Source organism: Protopterus annectens, chromosome 2.part2 (genome assembly GCF_019279795.1).
Source record: "Protopterus annectens isolate FY-2018-M chromosome 2.part2, PAN1.0, whole genome shotgun sequence".
Lineage (NCBI taxonomy): Eukaryota > Metazoa > Chordata > Ceratodontiformes > Protopteridae > Protopterus > Protopterus annectens.
This window is the reverse complement of record NC_056730.1, coordinates 548,329,693-548,342,435: the sequence shown is the minus strand read 5'-3', so window position 1 is coordinate 548,342,435 and position 12,743 is coordinate 548,329,693. Positions and strand designations below refer to the sequence as shown.

The 12,743-nt window shown below is 43.1% G+C and overlaps 1 protein-coding gene across 3 annotated transcripts in view; it reads right to left on the bottom strand.

The window, feature by feature from the left end:
* MOGS (mannosyl-oligosaccharide glucosidase) overlaps positions 1–12,743 on the bottom strand; it is a 764,380-nt gene that overhangs the window by 151,797 nt on the left and 599,840 nt on the right. For all 3 annotated transcript variants that reach the window (XM_044064011.1, XM_044064012.1, XR_006363848.1), the window contains exon 4: positions 3,533–3,717. In XM_044064011.1, coding sequence (XP_043919946.1) covers positions 3,533–3,717 — 185 coding nt within the window. The remainder of the gene's footprint in view (positions 1–3,532; positions 3,718–12,743) is intronic.

The window sequence follows — 12,743 nt, the reverse complement described above, 5'->3', positions numbered from 1 at the left end:
ATGGAAGGAATGGGCATGCTGGACTTTAAAGGTCAAGCAGTAACAGCTAAAAAGAGTGTAGTGCTGATAATGGAAAAGCAGGAAGGATGAGTAGCTTGCATGAAATGGGGAGGTAAGAAGCAGAAGGGAACATTTGAAAATATAAGATAAAGCTGTAGAGAGCTAAGCAGATCACTGTTAATTTGAGGAAATTTTCTTGGGACAAGGCAAGGAAAATGGGGAAAGGGATGTTGGGAGGAGAGGCAGGAAAGATTAGGTTTGTGTGGGAACTTTATTTATTTTATTTGTTTACCGGGTAATGTCCGACTGGGCATAAGGCTCATTTTCAGTGGCGGCTCGGGGAGAATAGCTCCATACATACAAATAGACAGGATTAATCAAATTGAACACGTATTAATCAACAATGTACAAAACAAGTCAGTAAAGAAATTAGTTATCTAACAACAATTGGCAAATAATTAACAAGTAAATTAACAAATTTAACAAAAAATGGCACAGTTAGTGATAAAAACTGGCCGCATGAGTTAATAGTGAGAACAGTGTAATACAGTAATTGCAAGACAGAGAAATGCAGTCTATATGATAGACGAAGCAGTACATGTGTATACATTGCTAACTGAAACTAAGTGTAGAATCAAGATAGCCTTCAGCAATTAATAGCTGTAGCTGTGACAATGAGCTAGTTTAGGGTAATGTAAGGGAGTAGTAGGTAGCTTAACCAGGAGTATGGTAGGAGCAGAGCCAGTGTTTTGCTAGATGTTCCTTAAGGAGGTTTTTAAACTCATGAATGCTGGGGTTTTTAGTCATAGGTTGAGGAAGCGTGTTCCACAGTTTGGCAATTTTATGGGAAAAAAGGGTGGTGCCCTGTGTGATGTGGGCTTGGGTAATCTTTAACAATAGTTTGAGGGGCTTAGAGCTCTAAGATTCCTGTTGCATTGGACTAGATTGGTGAATGCCGGGCAGTTGTTAGGTTTGTGAATTATATTGTATGCTATGGACAGTTGGTTAAATGTTAGAAGGTTTGGCAGTTCTAACCATTTAAGTTGGGAGAGTACAGAGCAGTGGTGAGTTTTGTAAGGGTGGCCTGTGGCAAACTTGGTGATTTTGTTGTAGTATGATTCCAGATTATTTAGGTCAGATTTACGAATGTTTGTTAATACTAGGGAGCCATAGAGGAGGGTGGAGAGTAGATGCGTGCGGGCAGTGGCTAGTCTGGCATTGTCTGTAAGGCAAGGTTTAATTCTGTAAAGGGTGCCAAGTTTGGAGTACATTTTTTTGATGGTGAGGAGAATTGAAAGTGAAAGCAGAATACAAGATGATTTGTTGGATGTAGTGCAGTAGGAAAGGCACAAAGATGGTGAATAATTTAATGCAGAAGAAGGAAAGAGAATTTAAAATGGTAAGAGAATGTAGACAGGTTAGAATAAAATTCAACCTCAAAGCAAGGGAATCGTTAAGATGCAAATATATAGTTAGAGTCATATAACAGAGTGCAAGAAAGACACAAAGCATGAGGATAAAGTGAGTAACACATAGGCAGACTGAGCCTTGCCTACAGTGTACAAAACACAAGGAGAAAAAGGGAAGATGTAGGTATTGTAGCACCTCAAGGAGAATTAGCCTAACAGCTGTACTTTAACTATCCAAAAATAATAAATAAACAAAGGGCTTGGGCTTCAGACTGCACCAGTATGTAGAAGTTTGCATTCTTTAAACAAAATCTAAAAAGTGTTTACTGAGTAAACACAAATGCAATTTTGAAGAACAACTCAAACAGATAGAAGGAAACAAAACTTTGACTTCCTCCTTTAGCCCAAGAACAAAATACAACTGCTTATTCATATCATAGTCTTTGCTTGTTAACATGCTTATTATAACAAAATAATAAACAGTACCTTAATTAGTAGTCCACAAGAGTAGCAGAAGCTGACTGCTTCTTTCTGTGCCTCTGCAATGCAGTTAACCTCACTTACTAACAAGCAGCTTTTCAAACTGTTTACATTACTGACAACCACTGGGGACCATTCTTTCCCTTCAGCTCTTACACACTGCATGACAGAGAGAGACCTTTGCTGGACTACAGCTTCTATTCCTTATTTGGTTTCCTGGACACATTCCACACTGCCTTCATTACATGTAGGTCCCTGAAGACTCCTCCTCAGAACCTGCTCTAAACCCAGACGTTAGCCATGACATACATCTACAGGTAGCTGCTCCTTATCTGTTACCATGGAGAGTTGACTGTCACCGGTTTGCCTACCTGCTCTGTACTTCTCCCCCTACCCCCATCTCTCTCTATGTAGTAAGGGCAACCCTAGCTCAGCAGTCACTATTCCACAGTATACAAGGATATGGTAGAATCCAGAATAGCAGAACAGTAAGTGAGACAGAGGTGCTTAAACTGAAACGGAATATAACAAACAGATAGGTTGAATGGCTGTAGAATGGAAGCAGGTTTGGGAAAGGTTAGAGAGAGCATGAAGATAAATGAACTTAAGAAGGAGAAACATGCACATATACTTCAGAGATACCTATCCGAATTAAAAGGATACGGGACATTAATGTATGAGCATGGAGGTATGTAAGCCTTAGGCACATATTTTAGGAATGTGAAGTGGTCAGAAAACAATGCAAGAGAGGTACAAGAGAATGTCAGGAGATCTATAGTAAGAAATCTGCAAAGAGCTAGAAATTTTCCAAATTTGGAACTGGAAGGGGTTAACAAGGGTGAAAGAGTAAATAGCACATGCAAATCTTGGTATTAGAAGGTTCAGTTAAGAGGTCAATAGCTCACAGATGGAAAGGCCAGGGTATACATGAAGATGAAAAATGTGTTTGAGAAAAATGCCAGGGCATTTAAAAAAGTGTCGCAGGTGCTGCCATCAGGAAAGTGAAGTAAACGGAAAAAAGAAACTGAAGGAATATATAGACAAATATATAGGTAATAAGAAAGTTGCCATGAAACAAGAAAGAAGCTTTGGTTTGGTCCATAAAGGAACAGAATTGTCATGAGGATGAAGCTGAAAGTAGGTTTCATTTGTTATGCAATTCAGGACAGGGAAAGGGGAGGGATGAGAGCTGTAAAATGCTATTTAACTTGCACTTCTTAGGGACCTAAGATTTCTTTCATGGGGAAGCTTTGGTTTGACCCATAAAGAAGTAGAATCAGATCACAGTGATGAAAGCTGGGGGTTGTTTCTTTTGTATATTTAGTAGGACACGGGGTTGGACAAGAACTATAAGATGCTAATTGACTTGTAATTCTTAGGGACGTGAGATTTCTACACAAGGTCCTTTATTAGTTTTACCTTTGTTTGGCAAATACACTGAAAAGCCTGATGCTGCTAGTACCATACCAATTACACCAACTGGATTACATTATTATGTATTTTTTATTGAGGCACAATAGAACTTAAAATTAAAAAAGTGAAAATAATTCAGTAACTTTATTGTACTGAAGACAGAATATTAAGAAAACAAGATATAATGAATTCATGCCACATCGCACACACAGACAGCAGCAAAACATTACCTGGCATACTTGGGGACTTTACTTCCTCTGTCAGTTGGTTTCTGGAATATAACTTTAAACTCTCCCAGTTCTTCAGAGAATCCTGTTATATATGCCAGCCTACCTTGTCCTTCTACATGAGGCTGGAGAATACCTTGTCCATCAGTGGCCACATAAAACAGCAAGGAGATCACAGGAGCTTCACTCTGAAATGTAAGAGAACAGGAAATGATGCGAGTAAAAAAAAGAAGTTATGTACTCACCATAATGTGCCTTGTTTGTTGTCCATCTCGCCGTTCATTCTTACAATGATGGGTTCGGAGCTGATCCTCGGCTCCGACTCGTCCGAATAATTAGCTGAAGATCTCAAACGTGACTCGTGGCAAGAGGGTATCCCACAATGCAGTGGTGCAATTCCCCTGATCTTGTTTGCTGCTAATACTGAACAATATGTACACTATATACATATCTACACATATATACATATAAACAATATGTAAGTCCATACCAAAAAATCTGGAAGGAGAAACAAGCTGAGACAAAGAGCCCCTGAGGTAGTGGAAATCTACCAGGTCCACAAGAAGTCTTAGGCAGGGGAAGGAGGGAGGGTTCGTAAGAATGAACGGCGAGACGGACAACAAACATGGAAAGTTATGTTAAGTACATAACTTCTTTATGTTATGTTGTCCTATCTCACCTTCATTCTTACAGTGATGGGACAGCGTCCCTAGCACCTTTATCCTGGGTGGCTCATGGGAGTATACCTTTCAGCACCATGGAACCAAAGAATGCCCTGTCCCTGGAGGCCAAATCCACTTTGTAATGAGTAATAAAAGTATGTGGAGTAGACCATGTAGCTACTACACAAATATTATCTATAGGAATTATGGCTTGGAAAGCAGATGATGTAGCCAATGCTCTAGTGGAATGAGCCTTTACTTTGAAAGGTAGATCCTTGCTATTAGATTTGTAGATAAAGGTGACACAATTTGAAAGCCAATTAGAAAGAGTGTTTTTTGAAACTGATTATCCTTTTTTTGCATCAGAAAAGGATACAAATAATTGGTCAGATTTTCTGAAGTCTTTGGTTCTATGTAAATAGAATCTGAGTTGCCTGTGCATGTCCAGTTGGTGTAATTTGTACTCTGCCTTGTTGCTATGTTGAGGAAAAAATACTGGGAGTTCTACAGATTGGTTTATATTGTTTGGAGAAGCAACTTTTGGTAAAAAGGAAGGATTAGTGCATAAGGATACCCTATCCTTATGAAAAATCAAATATGGTGGTTTAACAGAAAGAGCTTGCAGTTCTGATACCCTTCAAGTGGAAGTTATAGCCACTAGAAATAAGGTCTTCCATGAAAGGAACTTAAGGTCTGAAGATGAAGAAGGCTCAAATGGAGGTAAAGTGGGATGGGACAAAACAAAATTTAGATCCCAGGGAGAAAGGGGTTCCTTAAAGTGAGGTCTTAGTAAGGAAGCACCTTTTAAGAAGGCTTTACACAACCTGTGTGACATTAAGTTTGAAGAAGTATCGCCAATATGAAAATTTGAAATTGCAGCAAGTTGAACTTTGATGGTAGCTGCAGCTGAGCCTCGTTGGAACTGTTCGACCAGAAATTCCAAAATGGAGTGAATAGGTGCAGAGAAAGGATCAATGTTCTTATCTTGAGCCACAGGGAAAAACTCTTCCATTTGCTAAAATAAAGCTTTCTAGTAGAAGCTTTATGGGAGGACATTGAAATATTTTTTACAGTAGAAGTGAAATTGTGAAGCCTGACTAAATTGGGAAGTGGAGCAGCCAAGCTGTCAATTTTAGGGTGTGGAGAGAAGGATGAAGCTCCCCCGAAATATGAGTCAGCAGATCTGGTACTGGGTCCAGGATCCAAGGCTTCTCCTGAAGGTGGGGCCACAGAAAGGGGAACCAAACTTGACGAGGCCAGTAAGGGGCAATGAGAATTATCCTGCTTCCCGAGCTTTGAGCTTTCTGAATAACTCTGGGTATGAGAGGAAAAGGTGGAAAGGCATATAGACGTCCCGAGGGCCAATTGTGAACCAGAGCGTCTCTCAGTGTCTCCCAGAGGGGGAACTAGGGTAAAGTAGTTGCTGCACTTGACATTCATGGGAGTGGCAAAGAGATCGCAGCAAGGCTGTCCCCATGTTTGGAAAATCATTTCCGTTACATTGTGATTGAGAGAACACTTGTGAGGCATTAGAATTGCTATGCTCAGCTTTTCCGCTATCATGTTGGACTTCCCCGGAATGTGCGTTGCGATTAGAAAGCGCTGGAAAGAAACTGCCCACTGCCATACTCTTAGGGCTTCTCGACACGGGGTAGGATCTGGTTCTTCCTTGCTTGTTTATGTAACAAACCACATACATAGTGTCTGATGGGATTGCAATAGTCCCTAGAGGGAGAGACTCTTAAAGTGCTTACAACGCAAGAAGCACTGCTCTCATCTCTAGAACATTTATATGCAAGTGAGCCTTGTGATCTTGCCATGTACCTTGGACTGTTCTTCACAGATAATGCCCACCCCCTGTCTGGGAAGCGTCCGTGGTCACTGTAGCTATTGGTTGAAGTAGAACAAAGGGTCTGCCTATTGTCACATGAGTGGAGTGCATCCGCCATCTCAAGTCGTTCTTGCAAGATTCCTTTATCCTGATCAGATGAGACACTGGAAGCACTTGAAGAGACCATTGGGAGAATAATAGCCACTGAAGTATCCTCATGTGCATTCTGGCAAGAGGAACTAATGTAATCGTGGAGGCCATTGTTCCTAATAAACGCAGAATTACTTTTGCTTTCACTCTGTCCATGAGGAGGATGTGAAGAATTTGATGTCCGAGAGCTACGATTCTTTCTGCTGGAATACGTGCTGTCATCAATGAAGTGTCTAGATCTGGGCCTATATGTTGGGAGGGCAACAAGGCAGATTTTTGCAAATTTACTGTAATGCCCAAACAATTGCAGATGTCTAACATTAGATCCCTGGTTTGTAGAAGTAGATGCTTGGTGGTGGCAGACAGGAGCCAGTCGTCTAGATAGGGAAAAACATGGAATCCTAGATGTCTCAGGTGAGCCGTGACTACTGCCATACATTTGGTGAACACTCTGGGGGCTGTAGAGAGACCTCTGTAGTTACTTGTTCCCTTAGATTGGGTGGAACATCCGGGAGTGTTTTGGTCTTCAGGACAGGTAAGCAAAAGGGGATGGCGTATCCTCTGAATATTGTGCTTAGTACCCATTTGTGATACATCGCCAGGCTTCTGGGTACATCGATAAACGTTCCCCAACTGCCTCCACAGCAGCGCAGCCGGGCCTCCTTTCAGGAGCGGTGTTAAAGGCATCCGCAAAAGGAATCATGGTCACCCTGGTTTTGCAGACCCCCTCTGCCTCTGGGGCAGCGTCTACTGTTATTACCTCCCCCTCTGCCCCTGGAAGGTATCACCCCGTGCGTCTTGGAAAAATCTCGGGTATCTTTTGAACCACATCTTTCCGCTCTTCTGGCCTTTGGAATAAGGTCTTGAAGGTATGGAAAAACATACTCCAATGGCAGAGAGTTTTTCCTTCCTGCTCGCATCGGGTTAGAGTGTCTTTTATTTTGGGCCCAAAGAGTGAGGAGCCATCAAAAGAGGCGTTAGTAAAGGTAGACTTAAAGGGCTCTGCAAAATTACACAAGCGCATCCAGGAGTGTCTTCTTAGGGAAACTCCGGAACCCACTGCCCTGCTTGCTCCCCACTGCCCTGCTTGCTCCATCTGCTACGTATGATATGAGCCTCACGGAGGAGTTGAAAATGGAATTTACGGTGGACAGCTGGGAGGAGACCTTTTCATTCACCCCCGTAGCTACTGAACCTTGTAGAGTATCTCCTAGCTCTTTCAGGAGATCTCTTTATAGCCTCGTAAAATGGGATAAGTAATTCAGCGATTTCAAAGAGAAAGTCGCTGAAGAAAAGATACGCTTCCCGTATCTGTCCATCGTTCTCAAATCTTTATTTGGAGGATGAACAGATGAGGAAGTCTCTGCAATTTCCTTGTTCGTGGCTGCTGCTATCATCATAGCATCTACAAGTACTCCCTTTATGAAGAATTCTTTGCCCAGAGGAGCTGACAAAAATTTGTTTGGCCTCCGTGGGACCGGTTCCAAAGTGTCAGGTGACTCCTACACCTTTCGACTAACCAGATCCATTAGTTCATTGAAAGGCAGGGACACCCAGGAGGCTGAGGGTTGAGACCCAAAAGCCTTCAGGTACACTGACTTCTCATCAGAAGGGGTAGTGGTCTGCCAGCTGCCTCTTTGCTTAAGGATCTCCAGAATATCTGCGAATGAGATATCGTCAGAGGACGACTTTGGGGACCCTTCTGACACTTCAAGGTCAGTGTCTGAAGCAATGGGCTCATCTGGGGAGTCAACATGCTTCCTCTTGCAGGTTCTCTTCCGAGGTGGCTCCTCAGAAGGATATTCTGAGGAGGCCTCGGATGAGATGGGTTCACCCAAAGGGGGATCCTGAGGCTTTGGGTCTCTGCTGTCTTGAAGAATGGGTGGTGCTGAGACAGTAGCCAGTGCCTTGGGGGGAAGAATACTGGTAACCCTCTGTGGTGCTGAATGGGAAGACACACTCCTCATCAGCTCAAAGGCGGACACCGCTGGCTCCGAAGACCCCCCCCGACTCTGAGGAGACAGAGGACGGCAACAGAGCCAACGAGATCAGACTCGAGGCCGATGTAGGAGCCGAGCTAACCCGAGCAGACGCTCCAAGGGGTAAGCTCAGCATCAAAGAAGATCGGGGCAGAGAATCCCCCTCAGGCCGACTAGGGAATCCCGGCTCCCAGACTCACTGGACGGCGCTGAGAGAGTCGGATCAGAAGCTGGCTCCATGGAGACCAAAGGGAGTTCCGGAACCAACATATCCACAGAAGGTGGCTCCGAGCACTCCGGCTGCAAAGGACCAGCTTGGCTCGGAGGAGGAACAATAGTGGGCACACTAGGCTCCGAAACCAAATGGGTAGGAGCAGAGAACAATTTAGTCAGCGCCGGCGACTTAATGAGTGTATGCACCACCCGTTCCACGTCCTCATCAGATAAGCTTCTTGTAGACCTGGAAGATAATGAAGGAGATCAAGACCTATGGAGGATAGGCGATCTCAAGGCTGGAGAAACCGGCGAAATTTCAACAGACCGGCTCTGAGCAGAGGTATCTTGTGGCTCCCTAAGGCTTTGGAAAGAACCAGGCCTGCCAACCATAAGAACTTCCTATGGCTCCAAAGACTGTGGAGCCCAGGACATAGTGGCCTTAGAAATTTTAGGTAGTTTGACTGGTGGCTCTGAATGAGCCGATGCAGATGGAGATTGTCTTTTGTGTGATTTTCCTTTTTTAGAAGGAGATGATGAAGAAGAAGAGGAAGAGCTATGAATGGACTGTTCAAAGGAAGGTTTTAAAAGCCCTTTAAGAATCAACTTGTTTCTTCTCTCCTGAAAAACTCTGGCACTAAACAAATGACAGAAGGTGCAGTCCTCCTGGAGATGGATAGCACCAAGACAATAGACACAAACAATATGTCTATCAGTGATGGACATCGTTTCCGAGCAGTTCTGACATTTTTTGAAACCCAAAGGCTTATGTTCTCTTTATTTCTGTTCTTTAGACATTTTGACAGAAAGGAAGCCTAGAGGCTATATCAAACACAATAATATTTAAAGACTAATGTTACCAAAACAATACAAGTAAGAAAGACTAGGGAAGAAAATTAGAACCTCTAACTTAAACGGCTCTGATTTTCAAACACAAACTATTAAACAGGACAAGCTCTCTAACTAAAACGTGCATATAGCTCTCTAATTTAAACGAGCTATGAAGATACAAAAAGTACAGTTTTGTACCTACCATAAATGTAGATGTCCGATAGGAATGCATCTGCAGTCCTTACAAATGGGGGTGTGTGTCTCGTCAGGCAGCCTTGATCGGCCAGTTCGGATCTGGGTCTTGCTCTCGCCTGGTGTCATGTACTTCACAGCGTCATAGCTGCAGTTATTCGAAGGCATAAAGGCATCAGCCGCACCATTTCCTTGATCCCAGTTTTGCCCCAGATGCCAGGTGCTCTCCTTGGCTGGCTAAATTTGGATAAATGCCAATGATTCCAAATAAAACAAAGCAAAAAATAAGTATGTATGTACATACAAACAATACATACAAAATACCCAGATAACCCAGCTCCCTATAAGATTGAAAAACCAAAAGGAGGGAGGGTGGGTTACCACAGCAGGGAAGGCTTTCGCAGATGCATTCATTCCGGACATCTACAGCAAACTACATTTATATTCAAGGATGCATCTGCAGTCCTTGCATCTGATGTCTCTAATGGGTAGAATAATGGGGGAGGTGGAAAAATAAAGTTATGGTAAGTTTGGATTAGGAGTTAACAAAACAGCAGTGGCAAGGTACTCGGGGATCTGCTAAATGAGTAAATTATAGCTTTTGGCATGTGTGAGTAATGACTGGCAGTGGCAAAATCTAAGCAGTAGCCACTCCCTGTAAGAAGAGCCTCAGTAGTGTGGCTGTAGCTGTATTGTGTGAGGCTGATGTTTCTCTGGAGTTTCTTTCCATGGTAGGAACAAAATTTTTCTAATGCAATTTCCTATTATCTCTGTGGATTTCTAGAAACTTCCTTCCTGTCTGTTTCCTTCCCTTCCTTCCTCATATGCTTTCAGTTTCTGCCCATCCCCTATTGCCTATGGTTCCAGTGGTAGTAGCGTAGTGGTCTTGGTACATCTCCTGTTCTGTGCACAAGCGTATGCTGTTCTGTTTAGGGAGATGGAATGTGGGTTAAAAGAACTCTGGAGACCACAAACTCAGATTCCAAGAAACCTTTAAAGGAAAGGAATTGTTCTGATGGAAGATCTGTCTTGATTGAAATGCCTGAAGGGTTGTACTCAGGAAGGGTTGTGACTGAAGATCAGCCTGAAGTTGGAATACCCTGCTTTGCTGTGTAGTTCTGCTGTTGCTACTGTGTTTCTGCTGTTGTAGTCCTGCTTTTGCTAGAGGTCTGGGAAGTTCTATGGTGGTATTTGAGTAGCACATGAAATGGTAGCTTTGAAACTCTAGGAGCTTCATTTTTTTAGATGTTCAGAAACAAGGAGGGCTGAGTGGAGGAGAGGACAGGAGGATCCAGGGATGTAGGATGCTGGAAGGAGTGCATGAAGTGATGCATGAAGCTTGATGGCCTCTGTGACAGGCCTCTACAGCAGTGCCACAGGATCCTGCTATGTTTACCAGTGACATCTCTCCAACTTTGCAGTATCTTCTCCTTTCCATCTTTTCCGCTTCAATCTTTCCACTTCATTTTGGTCTTTTTTTCTACGGTCTCCCAAAGAATAATATTTTTAATTTCACTTATACTTTGTTCAGGCAATGCAGTGCAGAGTAGCAAAGTTTGGTTGCAGATTGTTGGATTGTTCCCAGTGTAGTCCAAACAGAACCAGGGGCAGGGGCCATGGGGTAGGTGCTCCATGAATGATCGGCGATGCTCCTGTTTTAATGCCAGTCACCGTTGCCTTTGGCCATCCTTGGGCTATCCTGACAGATCTGTCATAGCACCTTAGCTCTCAAATAGGACAAGCAAGTGGTGGAAAGCATATGGTTTTTCCAGCTGGAAGATGAAGTCTACCTTCCAAACAAGTGTGTGAGTGCATCAAGTGGGAAATAATGGCCCCTGTTCTAGCTGATAGATGATGATTGAGCATTCTGGAAGCCCCATTTCTTGTAATGGTTTTTGTAATGGTTTCCTGCTGGCACTTTATGCATATGTTCCGTGGTATGCCCTGCTTTCCTGGTCTGCTAGAATCCTTTCTTGGTTTTCTACAAAACAAAACATAACTAGACTGTTGTAGCATAGGGCCACATTCCATTATATCCTGCCATCCATTGTGACAAAGAGGGAGAAATGTTGTGCTTGTTGATGTTGCACATTGTACCACCATTGTCTATCCTTATCATGTATAGATCATCGGAGAGAAAGTCTGGAGATGCCTGAATTGCCTCTGAATTACTTGAGACATTTCCTTTAGATTTATGTGATTTATGCAGCTGGTAGGTATTGTGGAGTCCATCTTGATAGCTGCCATCCTGTGCTGCTGCCCCAACCATCCTCTGGGTTTCCACGTCGTGATGGTTTAGGCTGGGTGGAGTTTGTGGCTGGGCTTTGTGCTGTGTTTGATGGTGTTTAGGAGAGCCTGTAAGGTTTTTTCTTGCTCATCTCATGGAATAGTTGGGATTGGGGTGCCAGCTGTGTGCAGAAGTGCGTTTATGTTCTCTGCTGGTACATTACTGTAGTTTGCTGCAGTGCAGTCTGGTGATGGTATATTAACCAGGATGCCATGAAGATAATGGCTTTGCTTTGGTTTTCTTGCTGTCAGATGGTGGTCCTTTGTTAATGCTGCCAAGAAGGTAGCTGCTCCTTGTTTTGTTTTTCTACTTTTTTTTTTTGCTTTTGGCCATCAACTGTCCACCTCTGCTAGCCGAAGGTTATGTCCTTATGGTCTTGTTTTTTTTAAATTGACTGACTGTTTTGGCTTGGGCTGTAAATGATTATATATTGAAGCTGCTAATGAGTTTTTATTTGTCGGCAGTATTTGTTCAGATGCTGGGTGGTAAAGATGATTTGGATCTGATCCCCTGAGAAATGATTATGATGACCTGCAATTTCGTGAACACGGAATCTGCAGGGCATAATAGATTGGGCAATGCTGAATGATGATAATGCTCTGATGAGAATTGATTTCTGAAATTATCTTCTGCAATGCAATTGGTAACAAGGGGCGTGCAGGCGTGACTCGAACAGGTCTAGAGTGCCCAGATAGACTCCTACCAGCATGACCTCCAAAGGAAGCTGGGTCTTGGTTTTGTATTTAGTTTTGGAGTTAATGAGTTTAAAGCGACATTCCATTGTTTCGTTCCATCTGCCTTCTCTCCTTCGCAGCTTGTGGGAAGGAGTGGTCTGGTTTAGCCCCCTTTCTTGCCATATATGTGTTTCCTTTTCCTCTCTTCTCATCTCTGATAATTTTGTTACTTATTTACTGTCTATGGACTAAGCTGATCCTTTTGTAGGTTTGGCATTCTCTCTTTCTTTGTAAGTAAACAAAGCAAAACCTGTAACCTGTGTCTATTATGTCCCTGTGAGCGTTGCCAGTTGTGATGTAATTGTAGTAGTAGCACTGGCTGTGGCTAGCTTCCG